Source organism: Triticum urartu, chromosome 7 (genome assembly GCF_003073215.2).
Source record: "Triticum urartu cultivar G1812 chromosome 7, Tu2.1, whole genome shotgun sequence".
In the NCBI taxonomy this organism is placed as follows: domain Eukaryota; kingdom Viridiplantae; phylum Streptophyta; class Magnoliopsida; order Poales; family Poaceae; genus Triticum; species Triticum urartu.
Genome location: NC_053028.1, coordinates 31,065,511 through 31,088,517, shown reverse-complemented (window position 1 = coordinate 31,088,517; position 23,007 = coordinate 31,065,511). Strand labels below are relative to the sequence as shown.

The following is a 23,007-nucleotide window of genomic DNA, read 5'->3' as shown; positions in this document are numbered from 1 at the left end:
TTCCCAAGATTTGACGAAAACTTTGTTTTCTAGCCTCTACCCAGAAAAGTTAATTGTGATAGAAAACCATGATTTGACACATCAGTGTTTTGGGATTTTGTGGTAGGAGTCGGAGGCGAAGACAAGATAGTGAAGGAGAAGTTTCATAGGAATTTTATATTTTATGGTAGTGGTAGCAGTCCATGTAGTAGTGGAGGAGCACGACGGCGGCGACATGTGCGGGGACTGTGTGGAAATTCGTAAAGGGCGGTGCTAGGCGCACGTCGACTAGCGCCAGTCCCCCCACCGTTCGCATCCTGTACGTGTCAAATGTTGTCTCCAACCACCAGATTTGGCCTCTACTTCGTCCCCTCATTGTTGTTTTGCTTTTTTCCCCAAAAATCATACCAATCGCGCATGGGGGAGAGCGACGGCGAGCGCCGCCAACCCCCAACATGGATGCGCAAGGCGACCGACAACGAAGCATCGCCGGTTGCCACCCTCACAATCCCCCGCTAGTCCGTGCACCATCGTCATTGACACCTCCATGCATATGTGCTGGTCCTCGTAGCAACACCCGGTGCCCACCATCGCAGCACGCCGCATGCTGGTTGTAGCACTTTGTCCACCGTCCTTACCTCAGCAAGCTTGTTGAAGATGTTCACATCGCCATTGTAGCTTTCCCGGCCGGCAATTGCAGCTTTTTTTCCTGGTTACGCGGTGGCAAGCCCCTAGCTTCTCTTGTCTTGGGTTGAACCTTTTTCACTCGCCGGTTGTAGCTTTCTAGAACGTCCGTCGTGACATTTGGTGGTGTTGCAGCTTCTCCGTGCGTCGGCCTTGTTCCAGCAAAAATCGACGTTGGTCCTAGCATTTGGTGGTGCTGGTTGCAGCTACGCAACACGCCGGTTGCAACCCCGGCTTTCTATGGTTCTAGCAAAAAAGGGCGCCGACTATAGCAACTGACAATCTAGCGCTGCTAGTTGCTGCTCCGCCTTGTGCCGGCCGCAGCTCCATCATAGCCAGTTGCAACACCCAATGCATCACATTGGTGACCGGCAGCGTCGCAAGGCCATGGTTGCAGCACCGACGTGTGCCAGCCGCGCATGGCGATTGAGGGGCTCACGGCGGCTGGAAACAGGCTTGCGCAGCACGGAGAGTACGGAGGGGATAGGGCCATAGGGGGAAGAGGTGAGACGGGAGGAGAAAGAAGAAAAACGAGTGGTTTGGGTCGCGCTTGAAGAGATAAGGGTAGGTGATGATACACGGTCGCATGGGCCCATGGCAAGACCGGCGAGGACACGTAGCTGCTTGGCCAGCCGGGCAACATTTTCCATCCGTGAATCAAATCACTGGAACGATCGGTCGATTGGCCGACCTGTGATGCTAAACATACGAGCAGATTTTTTTCCTACGGCATTGCCTGTCGAACTCTGGATGGGAATTGGAGGGACAAAGGGTTTGGTAGAGAGGGTCCGTGAAAACGGCAATGCTACACTTACGAAAATGGGAATTGGAGGTTATGATTTTCAGGGGGTGGGCCCCTCACTCCCCTAAACACCAATCCTATTCTTCCATGTTGGCTGATACGTAAACTTAAGTAGCTCCTTTACGTAAGTGTAGCATTGCCGCCGTGAAAACCAACCGGTCCTGGCATAGGGATCTCCTGTACGTACATCCAGGCTGAGGCAGCTTGTGCGCACCAAACAACGGCAATGGAAAACAGCGCGCCGCCGGTGATCATCGTTGGGGCGGGGCCGTCGGGGCTGGCGGCGTCGGCCTGCCTGGCGCGGCGCGGGGTGGATAGCATCGTACTGGAGCGGGATGACTGCGTCGGCTCGCTATGGCAGAAGCGCGCCTACGATCGTCTCCACCTGCACCTCCCCAAGCAAGCAAGCGCGCTCCCCCACCTGCCGCACGCCGACGACGCGCCGGCCTACCTCCCCCGCGACCACTTCGTCCGCTACCTCGACGCCTACGCCGACCGCTTCGCCGTGCGCGCGCGCCTCCGCCTCCGCCGCGAGGTCCGATCCGCGCGCTTCATTGTGGACGAAGGCCGATGGGAGGTTGACGCCGTCCACCTCGGCACCGGCGACACGGAGCAGTACGTGGCGAGGTACCTGGTGGTGGCCACGGGGGAGTTCGACGAGAAGGTCTTCCCCGTGGTGCCCGGGCTGGACACGTTCCCTGGCGAGGCCATCCACGCCAGCGAGTACCGGTCCGCCGAGGGGATGCGGGGAAAGGAGGTGCTCGTCGTCGGCTGCGGCAACTCCGGAATGGAGATCGCCCTGGACCTCGCCCAGGCCGGCGCCGCGGCCTCCATCGTCGTCCGCGGCGAGCTCCACCTCATGACGAGGGAGATCATGAACGCGTCCACGGCGCTGTTCGCCTACCTGCCCGTCTGGATGATCGACCGGCTGGCGGTGTTCGCATGCCGCGTCGTCTTCGGCGACACGGCCAGGCACGGCCTCCGGCGGCCCGACGTAGGGCCCTTCACCAGAAAGATCCAGAGCAACGTCTACCCAGTCATCGACGTCGGCACCTACGACAAGATCAAGAGCGGCCAGATCCAGGTGCTGCCGGCGATGACGAACATCGAAGGGGACGTGGTGGAATTCTCCGGCGGGGAGCGGCGCCGCTTCGACGCCATCGTCTTCGCCACCGGGTACCGCAGCATGGCAAAGAAGTGGCTCAAGGTTCGATCGATAACTCATGCCAAGAATCAATCAACCCATATATGTATTGTATTTGTGTTGCCAACTTCTCAGCTTGCTAATGCTAGCTCGAGAAGTGGAACTGAAGCTGAATCGTCGGAATGCTGCCTGGTTTGGTTTCAGAGCGACGACGGCGGGCTGATCGGTGACGACGGGATGGCGTCCGGGAGATCTCCCAAGGGGGGGAACGGGCTGTACCGTGCGGGGCTGGCAGGGAGAGGGATCTACGGCAGCGGCACAGACGGGGAGTTCATCGCGGAGGACATTAGCAGGCTGCTCCGGCAGGGCTCCGGCGACGACGACGGCGATGGGGTCTAGAGCTTGGTAGTAGACCCCAGGTCATTGCGTCCCTCGAGGAGATCTCTCTCATCGGGCCGGCCCAGCTTGATGGACCCTTCTAGCGTTTGTGATCTAGCTATATATATATATATATGCTTGGGTGGGTAAAATAAGTCTTCAGAAAATGGGTGATCTAGCACTGGAACCTGTCAATGTCGAGGTATCATCCAAGGTGGCGAGGAATAAGTGGGTGATCTAGCTATATGTTTGGGTGGGTGATTAACCAAACCCACTCATGCCCGTGTTGTGTGCCATCTCTAGTCTTCGCCGGTTAATTTTCGTCCCACCATTTTCGTCCGGTTTTTTTCCGTAAATTAACTTGGTAGATTTTTTTTTGTCCCCCTCCGCATCGCCGCTCGATCCAACTCCTCCCTCTCCCTCGGTCTCGCCTCTCCTATGGTTCGCCGCCCGCCGCCGTACCCCGCCGCCCTGCTCCGCTGTTGCCCCTCCCTCTGCCTGCCTCGCCCCTGCTCTAGGGTTCGCCGCCCGCCGGAGCCCCCCGCTGCCCTGCTCCGCTGTTGCCCCTCCCTCCGCCTGCCTCGCCCCCTCCCCTACACTCACCCCTGCCCGATCTGGATCTGGATGAGGCGTTGCCTCCCGTTCCTCTCATCGCGTCCCTTCTGCCAGCCATGGAAGAGGGGAGGAAGAAGCTTCTCTGTAGAATCAGCCGATCGAGCGGGCTCCTGATGTTGGCTTGCGAGAATGCGGCAGATCTCGTCGATGCTGCAGGGCCTGGCCCGTTCCATGTCTCTGGGAAAGGATAGGAAGGTGGAGGAGGAGCACAAGGGGACGGTGCTGCGGTCGTCGGGGACGCTCTGGGGCGAGGGCTTCGAGACGTTCGCTGCCGCGTGCTGGACGTACAAGCACCAGCACCACTGCTGGCCGTTTCCTCCATACTGACAGATCGCCGTGTTGCTATCCTTGTATGTTGTAGCCAGGAGGAGAGGTAGGCGCGGTGCCGCTCATGGCCGTGGCGTCGTGCTTGTGGTAGTGGTGAATTGGAGAGAACGACCTCCTATCTATGCACGTCCATCTACTGCGGGCTTTCCCTCTTCCAGCAACATCATGTCTCAGTTTGCCGCCGCCATTCATCCGGATGGCCCTGGACATACATACCAGCACCACACCCTTCCTCCTGTTGCTGGGGACGCAGCTATCATCGGTCCTCTGTTGTCTTCCTTTGCATAGGCTGCACAGACGGGTGTACAAGTTGTTGCTTCTGTTCATCCACGCGCCAGTGACTCACATACGTTGCTAGCTTTTGTTACTTGGTCCATCCCTAGGAAGCAATAAGATTACTTCAGTATGCATATACACGTTGCTAGCTACGTGCAGGGTATCTCAAGTTCACAAATATTTATGAGATTGTTTTACTAGCTTTTGTTATTATTTGGCCCTTCAGTATGCAGATTGATCTCAACATTCATAAGAATCTTCAAAAAAAAATGGAGATGAAAATACTTCAAGTAGTTCTGAGTGGACATCATTTGATAGCATTTTGTTGTAGCATCTACAGAAGACCTTTTCATTTCATTTTACCGAGAAACGCTGGAGGGTTCATGTTTTCCTTATCCAGGACATTTTGAAGGTTCCTGATGCATTCTTACAAGAAGCAACAATCCAGAGGTTAGTCAATGTTTGTCGGGATTTTTCATTTCTAAAGGTACACTAGCGACTATTGTACATATAACTAATTATTTGCTTGCTTTCTTAATCACGTACATCAATATAATCCTCCATGCTAAAAACACTCATTCTAGATTGCGTGAGCTTGTCATACCATTTTTTTTAAAGACAAAAAAATAATTTATACTCCACAACTTGATGCATTGTTGTTGCATCAACATTTCCGGAATTAGCAAGTCAATTTTTTAGGTGTATGTTTGCTAAATTGGTGAACACAGTTGGTCTCTTTAATCAGGAAAAAAATAGCATGATTCTCTAAGCTACATGAATTACTCTTCAGCGGCATTTCATATCAGTGGTGTGTTACTTGCTATACTGCCTATGTGTGTGTACTGAAGTTTTCTTCTTTTGAATATGTAGGTAATTAGTGAAATGATAAGAGGGTCAACTAATGGTGTTCAATTTTTCCTTCAAGCAAACAGTTTGTACCCAAATACAATACTATTCAGTATCATCCTGAAACCAATATCTCAAAGATTCATTCTTTATGAATTCGAGCCTTGGCAAACCACTCCCATTACAAGGTTCCATAAACATGCTGGATTTGTATGTCGATATTCAAATTAATTGGGCAAAAAATAGATATATTTACTCTGATGTTTTTACATATTTAGGTGAATAGCATCCTGTTTTTACTTCAAATAATTAACAAAAAATTAAAGATCGTGATTATGTTGTTTATTAAATTCCTCTTGCATTATCTTTGATGAAAAGTATATTATCTGTCAGCAACGATATGTTAATATGGGCAAAGGAAAGTCAAAATATGTTATCTCAGGCCAATATTCTGAAATTAGTGAAGCCCTATAGTATTTACTGGATTGATCGCGACACTGCTCATATTTTTTGGTACTTTAATATCTGAAAATTTTCTTTTAATCATGAGCCGAGGAGATAATGGGTTGCAGGCACGCGCCCCGTCCTTCTCTTGTTCAAGGTTTGGCGGATGCATTAAGTTTGGAGAGGAAACTAACATGAATGACCAGGCGATCTTTTTCTGACCTTTTTCTCCCTTTCTAATTACTCCTCTCATTTCCTCTGTTCTTCTCAGCCATCTACTTTTCTATCGCCATATCGATCTCTAAACTCACTTCATCTTTTTTCTTCCAATTCATCCGATTGTTGTGTTCCAAGCACACATGTCATAAAGCATCACCTCCTGCTTGTTCGAACATGTTTGATGTACTTACATATTAACATGTTTGATGTACTTATACATTAACAAAACTGATCAGTAACATTCATGCCGAATTATTTGGGTTTGGTCCTCTGCTTTTTTACTGTTTATTTATTGATGAAGATAGCAGATGTTCATGTTTTTAAATATAGTTACATGTGTTTGTACAAAAAAAATATAGTTACATGTGCTTCCAGTTGGTAGAGATCAAAAAATTAACTCACTGATGCAAGGAAAAAGAGCTCTTTTATAGACACTGCCAGCAGTGGATACATGGTGAGCCTTTCTGAATGTGTTTTATGAAATAAGGCTAATTTAAGGTCATTTTTTTGTTGGATAAAAAACAGACAGTTGGTTATTGGGTTATTCATGTTTGTTCTCAATTTCTCATGTCGCTCTCTTCTCTGTCCAGGGATACGGGTGCCAGGACGACACCATCTTCTGCGCCGTCTGCCTTCCTCTCCTCCAGCGGGAGAGGCCCCTGCCTTCCTCTCCTCCTGCGTGGTGGCAGATGGCCGCAGTTAACAGCGCTCCTGCGAGCGGGGGACACGAGTGAGGTGCAGACAGTGACCAGGTGTGACGAGACAGCCGCCGGCCAACTGTGGGCGGTTCTTTCACGTGCAGTAGACCGTGCCATTCTATGACGAGGATGTGTTCCAGGTGAGCATTCTCTGAAATGGTTACCTGCTTCACGAAATGCATTCATAAGTAGCGCTTTTCTTGTTAGATCATCATAAAAATCTGGATCTTACATTTGATACCATGTTTATTTTATGAAATTGCTATCTCATTCACATGCCAGACTGATCCACTAGCCAAAAATGTAACAGGAAATGGAAACAAATGAAACTGGATGCTCATCATGTATTTCATGAAGAAATTTGCATGTCTGGGGCATGTCTCCATATAAAAGGCCGATCTCTGCACAACAGTAGTTTCTTCAGGTTATGGTGTCCGATTTTTTTCATCTCATTTTGCCATGCACTAGATTACATGGTTAATACTGTCACTATGCAATAACTGGGAAGATTACGGAGGGAAGGGACAATATGTAAGATGGGGCAAGGAGGCTGGTGTAGATCTTGCTTCTCATGACGACTTCATATCTGATGCAACACTTCAGAGTTACTACAAAAGCTTTTTTTAGGAAGCTACTACAAAGCTTTTTTTCGGAAGCTACTACAAAGCTTTTGTTCAGGTAAATTTCTAGCTTAAATGGCCATCGGAAATGGATTCCTGTTATCCGTCATGCTTGGTGACTAATGGATATCATCATATGCATAGCTATATGAAATGCTACCAGCAACAGTTACTGTAGTTTACCAGCTCTGAATTCTGTAGTCGTGTTTTCCTGTTATACCAGACTTTCAATATTGTGCATATGTTTCCTTTTCTTAGCTTGTTTTTTCAAGAGTAAACACAATCACAAATGAGGCCTACAAAGACGATCCTACCATTCTTAACTAGACGATGATCGTCGAGTCATGCTGCCCTTCACATCCATCAGGCGATACACTCTAGGTCCTTATTGCGGTCTTATTTTTGGGACTTTGAAACCATCTTCCATCACGTCTAATATTGTTGTATTTCATAATAGTAATTGTTCAGCCTTTGACTGACATATGGATGATATTTGTAATATATTTCTTTCTTCCATATTACCAGGAAATATGTCGAAGCACAGAATATATTCCATTTGCAGTGAACTAACAGAACAACACAACACATAAAAAGAGGAGTATAAGTGGAAACCTTTCTTTATCTTTAAATTCTTGAGGACGGTAACATTATGATGAAGGTGGAACCATAGAGAGATGTGTATTTTTAATTGAGATATTTTCAGGAGTACCTTTGCAAAGCTGATATATCTTTCTTTTACAAGATATGGTTGCACTTGCTTCATCTACATAGGCCGTCTGGAATGCCATGAGGCCGGGATTGGTGTAGGAAATCTTCAAAGCTATTATATTGGTCTCCAGAAACTTGCAATACATCAATGCATTTTTATTTTTATTTTTTTGCTGACACCACAGCTACCACCTCTTCACTAAATGACAGAGGTTGCCAGCAACTGCACATGGAAAGATTGAATGTTATATTCTGTCTACTAATCAATAAGGAGGGAGATCAAATTACTGCTCTCAAATATTCACCTGATTGATTTTGAAAATAGGGTTAAAAATGGTGTTATGAATGAAGATGGATGGGGGTGAGGGCTGGGAGAAAGATGTTGTATTGCAAGAAGAAGTTGGTTAAGAAGACTGATGATTATGAGAATGAAGGACACGAACTTTTGAATTAGACCAATTGTTTGATCGATCATTTTTGTTCTCTTGAAAACGATGTATGGTCAATTTTAGTATTCTGATGTGATTGAAGAATATAGGAGGGACAAAGAGATGTGCTACTGCCAGGACAATTATGACTCTCTATTCAGGTATTCAGTTATGATTCTCCATGGTCATGCTTCTCCTATTCACCTGGAAGTTTATTGATGGGAGGGAAGCCACTTCTGCTTTGATGATTTCTTGGAAGTTCAGGTTAAAACACTTTTGCTCTTAAAGTCTGTTTATCAATTCTTTGGATAACCTATGTAACGATTGGTTTTGATTTTCATACAGCTAGGTGAATTTACGATCAGTATATACAAGTCAGGTTGTTTGCGAGAAAATTTCATTCCTTAGAATCATTGTCATTGTTGTTGCCTACAAGGTACTTGAAGAAAATGCCCGAGACATATTTTAAGGAGTATAATTCAGCACTAAGGCTATTATTACAACGATGAAATCTTTGTTGTGGTAGTTATGTCTTCAAATGTGTCGATCCCTATCGGCTTACTGAAGTAAACTTTTTTTTGTCGATTTCTATTGGCTTACTGACAGCTTGTTTATTCTTTTCGAATTTTAATTCCTTGATCTTTGCCTCTGCCCATCTCCATATCACACAGAAGGTGCTCAGTGCAATGCATCATGCAGTGATTCCATGATAGCTAGGAATTAGGAACTGCCCATCATTTGTATGTTTCTACAATTTTCCTGCTTGTTGGAACATGTTTGATGTACTTACACATTAACAAAAATGATCTGTAACATTCATGAAAATATTTGGGTTTGGTCCTCTGCTTTTTTACTGTTCATTTACTCATGAAGATAGCAGATGTCCCTGTTTTTAAATATAGTTATCTGTGCTTCCAGTTGGTAGAGATCAAAGTATTAACTCGCCGATGTAGGGAAAAAGAGCTCTTTTATAGACACTACTAGCAGTGGATACAGGGTGAGCCGTTTTGAAATTGTTTCATAGAATAACTCCCGTATAAGGTCTGGTCTTTTGGGTATACAATCCTTTCTTGAGATGAGCATTGGCAGCTCACATAAGTATACAGTAGTATATTTGACAGATGATGATGATCATTGGCAGCTCAGATAAGTATACAGTAGCATATTTGACAGATGAGCATTGGCAACTCTTCTAAATCTGTGTTTACCACTTAACAATGAACTATGTAATTTAATCAATAGACTCACTTCAGTTGCCATGCTAATTGAAAATCTATATGTCAAATGATGCGTCTGTCAAGTGGAAGTTACTTATATTTTCTTACATCACCTAAGTTTCTTTTTAGCAAGCTTATTTAAGTGCGGCCAAAGTGTACTCTGTTTTTTAGACGATCTCCATGTTTTCTATTGAGATCAGAGAGCAGCTGAAGTAGTGATGGGACTATACCATTTTTAGGTTCTGAAGGCAAAGCTAAGAGTTAGTCACATTTGTCAGTTCTGTGAGTAGAAGAAATCTTGATAGCTTGTTGCTTCTGCTCAGTGTGCTTGGTGCATAAATTGATTGCTTGCTGCAAATGTTGTTTAGTGTCCTATTTCATGGTAGCTGCGAATGCTATATATTTGGAGATTTTGTTGCCGGTATTTGGAGTGCTAGGAGAGTTTCTAAACTACTGTCACGGCATCATAGATAGGATAGTGAACCAATGTGACATATGTATAACATTTCATGTGAGATTCTTTGCAGCAAACTGCATGAGCAAGCAGTCCATAAGTATCATGTGAAAGAGAGAGGACGCCATGGTGAAGATGAGGTGAGCGTTATCCGGTTTTAAAGGAGAAGGCCCTAGCGAGAAATGTCCTGCTAAGATGGGAAACTGAGCGGTAAGGCAGGAAAGGGAAGTGTGAATCGTGGGGTGGGGTTTTCGTGTTGGGACCGCATGTTGGGATATCATATGGGTTGGATTTGGGGGCGTCCGGAGTATCCATACGGTTAAATTTTGGGGAGCTCGCCTAGTGTCCTAACATGTTCGGACGTATGAGGGAGAAATCAGATTTAACCTTGGATATGACCATTTGTGTGATTTATTTGTATGGATCGTAGCCCATAGCAAAGCACGGGCGCTCTACTAGTGTTGCTAGTAAGTCCTTGTTCAACAAAGAATGTATTGCACCTCCACCTTGTGGGAAGCACATCATGAGCGCATTGCGATATGCGTCATTCACCTCTGCATTGAGGGAGATACACTCTCCCGTCAACCGCTTGTGGAAGGATTCTTGTCAACAGCTCTTGCGACCCCGATGGCAGGAAAGGGAGGATCGGTCGGCATCTACGTGTAGCAAGCTGGGGGAGGGATTATTTTGTTTCAAGTGTGTCAAATATTTTGCACAAGATAGGTCACAATAATGTATTCTGTACAAGGTAAGGATCCTCCTAATATGGGGGCAAAGCCCCCCCCCCCCCCCCCCCCCCAATATATAAATGGAGGACCAGACGAAGCCCTATAATTCAAACTTAATTACTCATTCATGATTGATATCATTATAATTATTAGAAAGAACATAATATTCCATCTTTCATATTTCTTCCCATCATCCATTCGTTCAACCTTCTACTCTTGATGGATTTTTTTCTGGGTTTTTCAACCCCTTCTTATGGTATCTCTACTCATGTCTAAGTTTTTTTTTTGAAAGCAAACCAAAGCTTTATAACTTAACGGTGTCCGGGTAAATCACCGGAGACACATACAGCCACTTGGGCGGGTACATCGTACGCCCACTCGACAGCCGAGTTTGCAGGACACATACGGCCGAGGCCTGCTAGTTCATGGGCCGCGGAGTTTGCACTACGCCTACACCGTTTTATTACAAACTTAGAAAACCACAGTTTGAGCTGGTATTTTGTATCCTCAATCACGGCTGCATACGCCGAGGAATCGACCTTGCACACGTCCATTGCTTCTGCCAACAGCTGCGAGTCCGTCTCGAACTCCACTTGGGTGATCCCCAGATTGGCTGCAAAGGAGACTGCGTTTGAAAAAGCCATTACTTCAGCCGCAAACTCATCTTGGATGAGCTCCTGTCGACCAGCCCGCGCGCCCACCACGACGCCATCGCTTGTCCTTGCCACTGATCCCCACCTTGCATGGTTTTCTCCTGGGATGAAGGATCCATCAATATTGAATTTCACCATGTCTCCCTCAGGCGGCCTCCAAAGATCAGTGCTTTGTGCCTTAGGAGCCGGGAGATATACTTGCATATACTCAAGTGTGCAGCTTTGTGTTCGTCTCGCAATATCAGCCGCAGGCATCACAACTTCCCCCTTTCTCAGTTTATTCATGGCACTCCACCACATCCACCAAAACGTCAAGATTTGCATGCGTTTTAGGATATCTACCCCCCATAAGTAGTCCAACATTGCATGCACAGATGGGATTACTTCCAGGTCCCTTCTTTCCTTCTCTAAGGATAAATCTCTCCACACCTCCTTGACCGCTTTGCACTTGATGAACAAGTGTCCTCCATCTTCATCCGCACGTCCGCAGAAAAAGCATTTCGTTCCCTCCACCACAAGGCCTCGCCTCTGCATGTTCGTTAGCAAGGCTAGAGATTCATGCCTCAATCTCCATGTAAACATCTGGACCGTTCTCGGGCATGATAACTTCCATATCCTTTTCCAAGAATCATCTGCGCATATATTCAGGTTGCCCACTTCCGCAGAGCTCATTCCCGCCCCGCCATTCTTCCTTATTGATTTTAGCTCCATATGCAGTTTGTAGGCACTCTTTACAGAATGAACACCTTTGCTGTCAAATTGCCATGCCACAAAGTCCTGCACACCCTCTCGTAGTGGCATCTGTAAGATATGCCTTGCATCCTCCGCACAGAAGGTATCCCACACCAGACGTTCATCCCATTGCCCCGTGGCTGGGTCCATCAGCTCACTAACATTCTGCATCAGATTATTTCCTCTTGGGGTTAGAACTTTCCGTGACCATGGCCTTGGAATCCAAGGGTCTTCCCATATGTTAACACTATCGCCATCGCCAATGCGCCAGATGTAACCTTCGCAGATTAGGTCAAGCCCTTTCAGCAAACTCCTCCACGCATATGAGATACCATCGCGTGCCTCAGCCTGCAGCACATGACAATTCGGGAAATATCGGGCTTTGAGAACACGGGCGTGTAGTGTGTCCGGATTTTGAATGAGCCTCCAGGCCTGTCTCGAGAGCATTGCCATGTTAAAACTATGCATATCATGAAAGCCTAAACCCCCTTGCGCCTTTGGCTTTACTAGTTTCTCCCATCCAATCCAGTGAACTGTGTTCTCCTTATCTTGTTGGCTCCACCGGTAGTTACCAATTAGGGCGCTAAGTTCATGGCAGAAGCTCTTGGTTAAGTCGAAGCACGACATAGCAAAAGTGGGTATGGCCTGCGCCACCGCCGTCAGTAGAGTTTCTTTGCCTACCTTGGCAATGAGCTTCTCCTTCCACCCATAGATGCGTCCCGCCAACGCCCCCTTGATGAAAGTGAACGTTCTCTTCCTGGACCGCCCGACATGGACCGGCAGCCCAAGGTACTTCTCCTTCCAATCCTCACTCCTAATCTGCAATGTGTCTTTAACTGCATCCCTTGCCTCCGTGTTAGTATTGGGACTAAACATTAAAGCAGACTTTTCCACGTTGATGCACTGTCCGGAACACTGCTCATAGAGGTCGAGGATCTCTTTTAGAGCAGCATCTTCCTGTTGGTTTGATTTCATCAGAATTACGGAGTCATCCGCAAAGAACAGGTGTGACACCACCGGCGCTGCTGGGCATATCTTGACACCACTTATTTTGCCTTCTCTTTCTGCCGCATGTAGCAAAGCTGATAGACCTTCGACACAAATTGCAAATAAATAGGGGGAGGCCGGATCACCTTGCCGAAGGCCCCTGGACGGGCAAAACTGCTCCGTGAGCTGACCATTTACCTTAATTTGGTATCGGACAGTTGTCACACACTTCATAATGAGATTGACCCACTGTGTGTTGAAGCCCAACTTCTGGAGCATTGCTTGCAAAAAGCTCCATTCAACGCGATCGTAGGCTTTGCTCATGTCCGCCTTGACTGCAGTGTATCCCTCCTTTCCCTTCTTCTTGGTCATGAGAAAGTGCGTCAGTTCGTAAGCCACCAAAACGTTATCGGTGATAAGCCGCCCCGGGACGAACGCACTCTGGTTTTCAGAGATGAGTGAAGGCATGATGATCTTCAGGCGATTGGCAATCACTTTAGAGATCAACTTATACAGGACATTACACAATGAGATTGGCCGCAGGTCTTTAATCCTGTTTCGGTTTTTGACCTTTGGTATGAGCACAACTACGGTATCATTCCAACCTGACGGAGTCTCACCACCATTCAGCACGGCAAGGACCTCGTCCACAATCTTGTCCCCCATAAAGTGCCAGTGCTTCTTATAGACAATGGACGGCATCCCGTCCGGTCCCGGAGCCTTGAGATCACCTATATGATCAAGAGCGGCCTTGATTTCCTCTCAGGAAAATTCAGCATTAAGCATATCCTGCATGGCAGTAGTGACCCTTGGCTCTACTTTCTCAATAAGATTAGCCAAACTGGCATCACTATGTGAGGTGAATAGTTCCTGAAAAAAAGAACAGACATAGTCAGATAAACCCTCTCCTTCCTTCATCACAGATCCATCCTCCCTCTTCAACTCCTTCACCCTATTGGCCTTCTTCCTCGCTGAAGCATAGGCCATAAAATATCTCGTACTCCTATTCCCATCCTTCAACCATGGGAGGGATGCCCTGCAGGTTGGTCTTCTCAAGCGGATCGGAGACGGCTCCACGGTCTCCGTTTGGCATGACAAGTGGATTCCTGGCACTTTGTCTATGACGCCGGTCTGCAACATTGGCAATGTTTAGCTGAATGTGGTGGCGGACCTCATTGACCAAAGTAACTGGTCGTGGAAGACCGATGTGGTTCGCGAAAATTTCATACCCCCAGATGTGGATGCTATTCTCAATATTCCGTTGAGGCAAGGAGGAGGTGATGATTCGTTGGCATGGGCTCTTGAAAAATCGGGTTGCTACACTGCAAGATCAGCGTATCGTGCTCTAATGACTCGGAACGAGCAAACTGCTCTAGAGGAAGGGACGTTTACCGAATCTTCATTGACAGACAAACAGATGTGGTCTCGATTGTGGAAGCTCAAAGTCATCCCAAGAGTGAGAGTCTTCTGGTGGAGGGTATTACATGGCATCCTCCCAGTAGAAGCAACTCTTAAACACCGTCACATTGCTACGGTTAGTACATGCAAAATCTGTCTTCACTCTGACGAAGACATGATGCATGCCCTGTTGGACTGTTCTCATGCCAGGCAGTTTTGGGATGCAGCCCCCGAATGGTTGAACATCAGAAGGCCGGTATTGCACCCTCTGACCTGGTCAAGAGATATCCTGTGCGATCAAATGTTCTCAGAGTCACAGAGAGCGACAATAGTGACTGTTATGTGGACGATTTGGACCTCACGGAACAATATCACCCATGACAAAAAGGCATACAATCCAATTCAGTCTCTGAAGCGGGTTCGGGAGTCCCTAGCAGTTCTTGAGCTGCCTCGTGATCACGCTCGAATCCTGCCCGGCCATGGTCGGCGCCCGCCTGAGTTGGGATGGATCAAAATAAACACTGATGGAAGTGTTGCAATGGATTCAAGGAGGGGAGGGGCAGGGGGAGTAGCTCGGTCCCGATCATCCTTTCTTGCAGCATGGTGCAAACCATACCCAGGGGTCGCGGACCCATTCATAGCTGAAGCTTTTGCTATCCGCGATGGAGTCATCTTCACGCATCTTCGGGGCTATGAAGAAGTGGTTCTGGAGTCTGATAATTTGGAGATTGTGAATCTCTGGAACTCGCGTCACACCTCTCGTGCGGTGGTGGCGCCTATCTTTTCTGAAATTGGGGAGCATGTTCCTTCGTTTAAGTCTTTTGTAGTTCAGCATGTCGGTAGGGCAGCCAACGTCCCTGCTCATCTCTGTGCAAAGCAAGCGAGCACTTTAGATGTTACAGAGTGTTGGCTTGATACCACACCAAGTTTTCTTGTAACTAGCCTCTGAGCAGATTTTGCTGGAGGAGTTGATGTTGAATAAAGAGCTCCCGGTTTCACCCTAAAAAAAGGGAATCGTTTGACGCCGGCGCACCGACCGAAGCTTCGGCCGGTCCCGCGTGCGCCGCTCGATCACAGCGACCAACCCCAAAAAGAATCGGGCAATCCACGTTTGCGTTGTTTTTTTATTGGCCCATCACGTGGCCTTGGCCCACCATGGCCGCTCGTCCAGCTTTTCTCGTTCAGATTTCTTCTTATCTTCAGCGTTACCCTCTGTTGGGTCATCACGTGCTGCGACCATAGTGATTGCATGTTGGAACCAATGATATTTTTTGTTGCATTGACTCATGGTGGAGCTACGACCCGCGACGACGGGGAAAACGATTTTTGCTGCAATGGTAATCGGATTTTGCTATGAGCGATGAGAAAATTTGCTAGATCAATTCATGGCAGAGGTGCGACTTGGGACGGCGACATCAACGATTTGTTGCTGCAACTGTTGTTGTCTTTCTGTGCGAGTTTTTTTGCTACATCCATTTTTTATGATGATGACCGGTGGCCCTTGTTCGTGCAACCCTGTGCAACGAGCGTCGACGGTGGTAAAAAGCTTCAACCAGCATAGGAAAAAGTTTCAACCGACGTGAGAAAAAGCTTCAACAGGCACACGGCGATGGGGATGCGGGCGAGATTTGTTGGAACCGACCTTCGACAGAGCTACATGCTACAACCACATCGCAAAGTGCTACAACCAGCTCCGCACACGGCTACAATTGGCACTGCATTTTGCTTCATCGCACAAACGACATCTCGGTGTTTTTGCTACAATCGATGGCACAACTTGCTACATCCAACGTCGTGTTTCGCTACAACCGGCATCACGTTTTTCTTCATCATACAAAATGTCATCGTGGATTTTGCTACAATCAACGTCGCATCTTGCTAGAACCGGCACAACGAGCTAGAACCGGGTCTCAAATTTACCGGAACCGGCGAGCCGAGTTGCTACGACGGTCAGCGGCAGCGAACGACGATCTCGTTTTTTTGCTGCAACCGTTGTCGATGTTTGCTACGATCGGCAGGTGGTTTTGCTGCGACCAGCAGCTGAAGAGGAGGTACATTGCTCGTCCATGGGGTGTTACGACTGGCGATCGCCGCCATCGGAGCTGCACCCCGTCGTTAGCCAGAGCTGCGACCATGATAATTTTTTACTGCAACCTGCAAGCACTCAATGTTGCATGCGCCAAGCCGACGAGAAACGCATGGGAGGCACCTACCACTGGCGAGGGCGACCGGCAGCGTGGGAGGTGGTCATCCATGGCGAGTGCCTGCGGCACCACTGCTCCTGTTCTTTGCTGGCATCACCAAATTTGTTTTTCAAGAGAAAACGGTACGAGAAGCCTAGATCTGATGGCTGTACGTGGACACATCCAACGTATGGGCTGCGACCGGCCCAAATTTGGGCCGGTGCGCCGGCGCTTATTATACTGTCCAAAAAAAATAGTCTTCATGATTTTTTTGGTCCCACCACTTTTGTATGGTTTTTTTTTGTTGGTTTTTTCCGTCCCACATGACACCACCCCTCCCGCACAAAAAAAAAAAAACAGCCCGCACGAAACACTACTCCTATCGATCTCCTCGAGGAGACACCGCCGCCGCGTGAAACCCCGGGGCTTCCTCCTCCGCCGCCATCTGGTTCCCCTCCGCTCCCATCTGCCGCCTCTGCCAAGATCCGAGGCCTCCGACTTGTGGGACGCCGCCGCCGCCGCGGAACCCTGGGGCAAGGCATGGCGTGGCCGCTTCGCGAGCAGCGAGGAGCAGCGCATGGCCATGCCCTGCATCGAGGAGGAGCTCAGGTATTTTCAAATCGAGAAGGAACACCACTGTCATTCTACATGGTGGTCGCTCCCCTCGATCCCCTCCATCGCCTCCAACATACAATCTCGCCGTCGCCGAGGTATGGGATCGCCGCCGAGCCGAGGTACGAGATCGCCTCCATCGCGTTCCTTCCCTGGCCACGCCCCTCCCAATTTCTTCCCCTAACCCAGCTAGGGTTCTTACCCGCCGCCACTTCCCTGCTGCTACCCCGCCACCCGATGCCCTCCACGGACACACCACCATGATGGCGGAAGGAAGAGTAAGAGGGGGTCGTCGAGGCTGGGTGAACATGTGGAAGCCGAGACGAGGACGGACACGTCCAGATCAGGTGCTCGCGCCTGATCTTGATTAGTGTGGTCATGGCGTTTGAAGGTTGAGCATTAGACGGATGCATCCAGAGCAGGTCCAAGCCGGCCTTGGCCCCATTTTCTTCACTTGATTCGTATTGCCATGGTGACGTACATGCCTAATCTCTTGTCATTGCTCTGCTCAGACCTGACCTACATGGCTGAGCGAGATCGAAGCCGGACGCCGGTCATGTTCTCCTCCCGTGCAAGCTCCGCACTGAAGCATCCAACATTCCAACACATGGTGAGATATCTTTTCTGATGAAATTTTATTTTCGGAGATGTTCATTCATAGTTTTGATGACCTCTTGATTCGTGTCATTAGTATTATTATTTCGACAGAGCAAAGATGGTTTTCTCTTTTCAGTACTTTTCAGAAAGGCAATATCCCTGTGACCCAAAGATTTGAGACAATATACAACATGTTCTGTGTCCATATCCGCTTGAAGAAAATCTATAACATGATATGTCACATAACTTCTTGTTAGGTTACAACAATAGTTGCGGACGCAATCCAAGTGTTACATAGATTTCTATTTATTTATTTTGCACTGTTATTTTTGTATTGTGATGTAAAGAAGGAATGTATATTGTAGGGGGTTTGCTACATGCTACATATATCTTACTCAGTTAGTCAGTTTATATTCCTGTAATGAGAAATGGCACAATCATCTCGTGCCACTTCATGGGAGCAGCAGAAGTAGCATCTATGCTATGGTCTGAAGCAGAACACTAATCAGTTCAATAAATATGCACTTCCCAAGTTCCTTATGCAAATGAAATGGCACAATTTTCCTTGTGCCCTCATGTACGAGTGAACAATAGCATGATATAACTCAAGTTCATGGTAGGTAAACCTTTTGCCTTATCTATATATGTGCATATCCTTTTTCAACGTTGATATCATATATCTCGCAAAAAAAATGTTGATATCATATGAGATATTCTATGTCGCTGTTAATAGTTTTGAGAACAAGTTTGAGCAAATCAAGCATATTGTTATTTTTTTCAAGCTCAGTTGGAGCACAAATTTATTTTTATCTATGGTTTGCAGTTGTAAAGAATTTGTACACTCCGGAGCAAGTATTGTGATCACAATTACAAACAATATTCCTAAGTTCTTGAGGATGTGAGTGCTCGATGTAAACTTGCGGTGTAATCTTGACCGAGCAAGAACGGCGATGTGATGCTCGTGGAAGATGAGGTCAAGGAGGTGAACACGCTGATGATATTATAGTAACTAAGGTGAGGAGATCAAGAGGATCAACAACCTCTTGAACGGGCTCTTCGTCGCTGCCACCAACAACAGTTACGAGCTTGTGAGGTAGCTGCTGGAGCGTTGGAGCATCCTTGAAAAGAAGATGAACAAACTGTTGATCAAGTTGTTCAACGAGGATGAGAGAGACGACCATGGTAGGGAGCAAAAGAAGGCGTAGACTGGCTGCAAACTTCGACAGGGGGCAGAAGAAGAAAAAAGAAGAGTGATTTACTGGTGAAAGAAAATCGGAAGCATGTTCGAACTATTAAATTATATATGCCCCTGTTGCAACACATGTTAGATTAGTACACTGTCATAATTCCAACAAAATGCAGAACAAGTGATACACCTTTCTCACAAATATTACACTGATGGCATTTGGCTTTTGACTACATAGAAGTGAGTAGAGGTGAATGAATGTTTTAGGATGGAGGCTAGGCACTGTGAGCGAGTTCCTTCCAATACTACGTCTGTCACTGTCACTGTATGCCTCATTGCACTGTGAGTATTATCCTCTTTAATTATCTTGCACTACAGATTTGTTGTACGGAACAAAATTATAGATGGTATTCGTTGTTTGTCCTCTTAACTATGTCTATGGAACAATGATCGCACATATTCCCGTATGCTAGGTTCTCTTCACATTTATGCAGTCTTGTTGGGACAAAAAAGAAAAGCAGTTATAATAAGCAGACATATTCTTCCTGTTTATGTATTCTTGCTCGGAGGAAAAACAAAGTTTGATATTGCCACAAGCATTAAACATGGCTTTGTCATCTCTCACCATCAGATGCAGATTGAGTCTCTTGAGAAGTTTAATGTTGTTTACTGAATGGAGGGATGACAATATATGCTTTCAGTTCATTTAAGTTTTCTTCAGCTAACCATTTCTTCTTTGAGACTCCATCTTATCGTATTGCCAACTTTTTGAAAAAATTACTGTTGTGCCCATGCATGCATTTTTCATGTTTTGAATCAGTGTTACTGAATAATTTCCCTACCTTGGAAAATGTGGCAAATTACATTTAATTAGATATGGTTTTATAGCAAATTGCATGAGCGAGCGGCTCATATCATTTTCCATCAATTCATACAATTTTTTCGCTAGGATAGAAGGGTAAATGCATTGGCTAATTGCTTCATGAGTTAATAATGGACACGGTGCCAGCGGCACACATGAGATATCAGATCTGCCTTCTTGGCTCGGGGGGGGGGGGGGGGGACGGGGGGGGGGGGGGGGACATAGGCGGTGCACGTGCTCACCCCCTTGATGGCGGTGGCGGATCAACATAAACACCACCGGGTGAGGGGATTAGGGCGGAGAGCGGGGCGGTTGGCGGGGAACACCTCCTTGGCGGTCCGTGGGAAAATAAGGTATGAAGGAGAGAGGAAGCCACGGTTGTCATCCGGGTTTAAAGGTGAGGCTCCAGGGAGGAATGTCCTGCTATGGCAGGAAACCAAGCAGGAAGGGGAGGATTCGGCATGAAAATGGAAGGGTGTGTCATGATCATGTATATAGGCATCACGTCCGTGACAAGTAGACCGACTCCTACCTGCATCTACTACTATTACTCCACACTCGACCGCTATCCAGCATGCATCTAGATTATTAAGTTCATAAGAATAGAGTAACACATTAGGTAAGATGGCAACAATACAATACAATACAATACATGTCGTTTCTCTTTCTGTCACTGGGATCGAGCACCGCAAGATTGAACCCAAAGCTAAGCACTTCTCCCATTACAAGAAAGATCAATCTAGTAGGCCAAACCAAACTAATAATTCGAAGAGACTTGCAAAGATAACCAATCATGCATAAAAGAATTCAGAGAAGATTCAAATATTGTTCATAGATAGACTTGATCATAAAGCCACAATTCATCAGATCTCCACAAACACACCGCAAAAAGAGTTACATCAAATAGATCTGCAAGAAGATCGAGGAGAATATTGTATTGAGATCCAAAGAGAGAGAAGAAGCCATCTAGCTACTAGCTATGGACCCGAAGGTCTGAAGTAAACTACTCACACATCATCAGAGAGACCATGAAGTTGATGTAGAGGTCCTCCGTGATCGATGCCCACTCCGACGGAGCTCCAGAAAAGGCCCCAAGATGGGATCTCTTGGGTACATAAGGTTGCGGCGGTGGAAATAGGGTTTTGTGGCGCTCCTGGATGTTTTTGGGGTATATGAATATATATAGGAGGAAGAAGTAGGTCGGTGGAGCCACGAGGGGCCCACAAGGGGGGAGGGCGCGCCCAGGGGGTAGGCGCGCCCCCCTGCCTCCTGGCCGCCTTGTTGGTTGCTTGACGTCCACTCCAAGTCATCTGGATCACGTTTGTTCCAAAAATCACGCTCCCGAAGGTTTCATTCTGTTTGGACTCTGTTTGGTATTCCTTTTCTGCAAAACACTAAAATAGGCAAAAAAACAGCAATTTGCACTGGGCCTTGGGTTAATAGGTTAGTCCTAAAAATAATATAGAAGTGTAAAATAAAGCCCATTAAACATCCAAAACAGAATATATAATAGCATGAAACAATCAAAAATTATAGATACGTTGGAGACGTATCAATTATCGGTTCAGTTTGGCCTACTAGATCGATCTTTCTTGCAATGGGAGAAGTGCTTAACTTTGGGTTCAATCTTGCGGTGTCCTTTCCCAGTGACAGTAGGGGCAGCAAGGCACGTATTGTATTGTTGCCATCGGGGATAAAAAGATGGGGTTTATATCATATTGCTTGAGTTTATCCCTCTACATCATGTCATCTTGCTTAATGTGTTACTCCGTTCTTATGAACTTAATACTCTAGATGCATGTTGGATAGCGGTCGATGTGTGGAATAATAGTAGTAGATGCAGAATCGTTTTGGTCTACTTGACACGGACGTGATGCCTATATTCATAATCATTGCCTAGATATTCTCATAATTATGCCCTCTTCTATCAATTGCTCGGCAGTAATTTGTTCACCCACCGTAACATATGCTATCTTGAGAGAACACTAGTGAAATCTATGGCCCCGGGGTCTATTTTATATCATATAATTTTCTGATCTACAATTCTAGTTTCCTATTTTATTTTATTTTGCAATCTTTACTTTCCAATCTATACAACAAAAATACCAAAAATATTTATCTTAATATCTTTATTAGATCTCACTTTTGCGAGTGACCATGAAGGGATTGACAACCCCTTTATCGCATTGGTTGCAAGGTTCTTGATTGTTTGTGCAGGTACTAGGTGACTGGCGTGTTAGCTCCTACTGGACTGATACCTTGGTTCTCACAAACTGAGAGAAATACTTACGCTACTTTGCTACATCACCCTTTCCTCTTCAAGGGAAAACCAACACATGCTCAAGAGGTAGCAATAATAAACTTTTATCATGAATAAGGAAATATAAAATAACAACTTTGTTATTGCCTCTAGGGCATAATTCCTTCAGTCTCCCACTTGCACTAGAGTCAATAATCTGGTTCACATTGTTATGTGATTAACACCCATAGTTCGCATCGCCATGTGACTAACATCCGAAGAGTTTACTAGAGTCAATAATCTAGTTCACATTGCCATGTGATTAACACTCAAAAGAGCACTAAGGGTTTGCAACCAATCATGGCATATCGTATAGAACCTACATCAGGTGTGGCAAGACACACATCAGGTGTGGTACACATCATGGCATATCGTATAGAACCTATGACTAAGGCATAGGGAATGACTCTCATTCTCTCTCTATCTTCTACCATGGTCGGGCTTTGAGTCCTACTCAACTTCACACCTTATAATACAGGCAAGAACCCCTTCTTGGACTGAACCATTTTGAACTTCTTCAAATCTTATCAAAGTGTGTGTCTTGTGAAAGTTTTATTAAGCGTCTTGATCTATCCCTATAGATCTTAATGCTCAATATGCAAGTAGCTTCACCGAGGTTTTTCATTGAAAAATTCTTATTTAAGTATCCTTGTACGCTATCCAGAAATTCTATATCATTTCCAATCAATAATATGTCATCCACACATAATACCAGAAATGCTATAGAGCTCCCACTCACTTTCTTGTAAATACAGGCTTCATCGTAAGTCTGTATAAAACCATATGCTTTGATCACATCATCAAAGTGTATATTCCAACTCTGAGATGATTGCACCAGTCCATAGATGGACCGCTAGAGCTTGCACACTTTGTCAGCACCTTTAGGATCGACAAAACCTTCTGGTTGCATCATATACAACTCTTCTTTAAG

General features: G+C 46.3%; 1 protein-coding gene across 1 annotated transcript; it reads left to right on the top strand.

The window, feature by feature from the left end:
• The first annotated feature begins 1,616 nt into the window (after positions 1 to 1,616).
• On the top strand, positions 1,617 to 8,173 carry LOC125520573 (probable indole-3-pyruvate monooxygenase YUCCA11). The gene is made up of 5 exons (XM_048685528.1): positions 1,617 to 2,672; positions 2,814 to 4,655; positions 5,076 to 6,552; positions 6,723 to 7,090; positions 7,558 to 8,173. The coding sequence occupies exons 1-2, from the start codon at positions 1,692 to 1,694 to the stop codon at positions 3,006 to 3,008; spliced, it is 1,176 nt and encodes a 391-aa protein (XP_048541485.1). The 5' UTR covers positions 1,617 to 1,691; the 3' UTR covers positions 3,009 to 4,655; positions 5,076 to 6,552; positions 6,723 to 7,090; positions 7,558 to 8,173.
• Positions 8,174 to 23,007: the final 14,834 nt, after the last annotated feature.

Coding starts and splice junctions, on each gene's coding strand:
- LOC125520573 (XM_048685528.1), top strand. CDS start 1,692: ATGGAAAACAGCGCGCCGCCGGTGATCATCGTTGGGGCGGGGCCGTCG. Junction 2,673..2,813: donor TGGCAAAGAAGTGGCTCAAG/GTTCGATCGATA, acceptor GTTTGGTTTCAG/AGCGACGACGGCGGGCTGAT.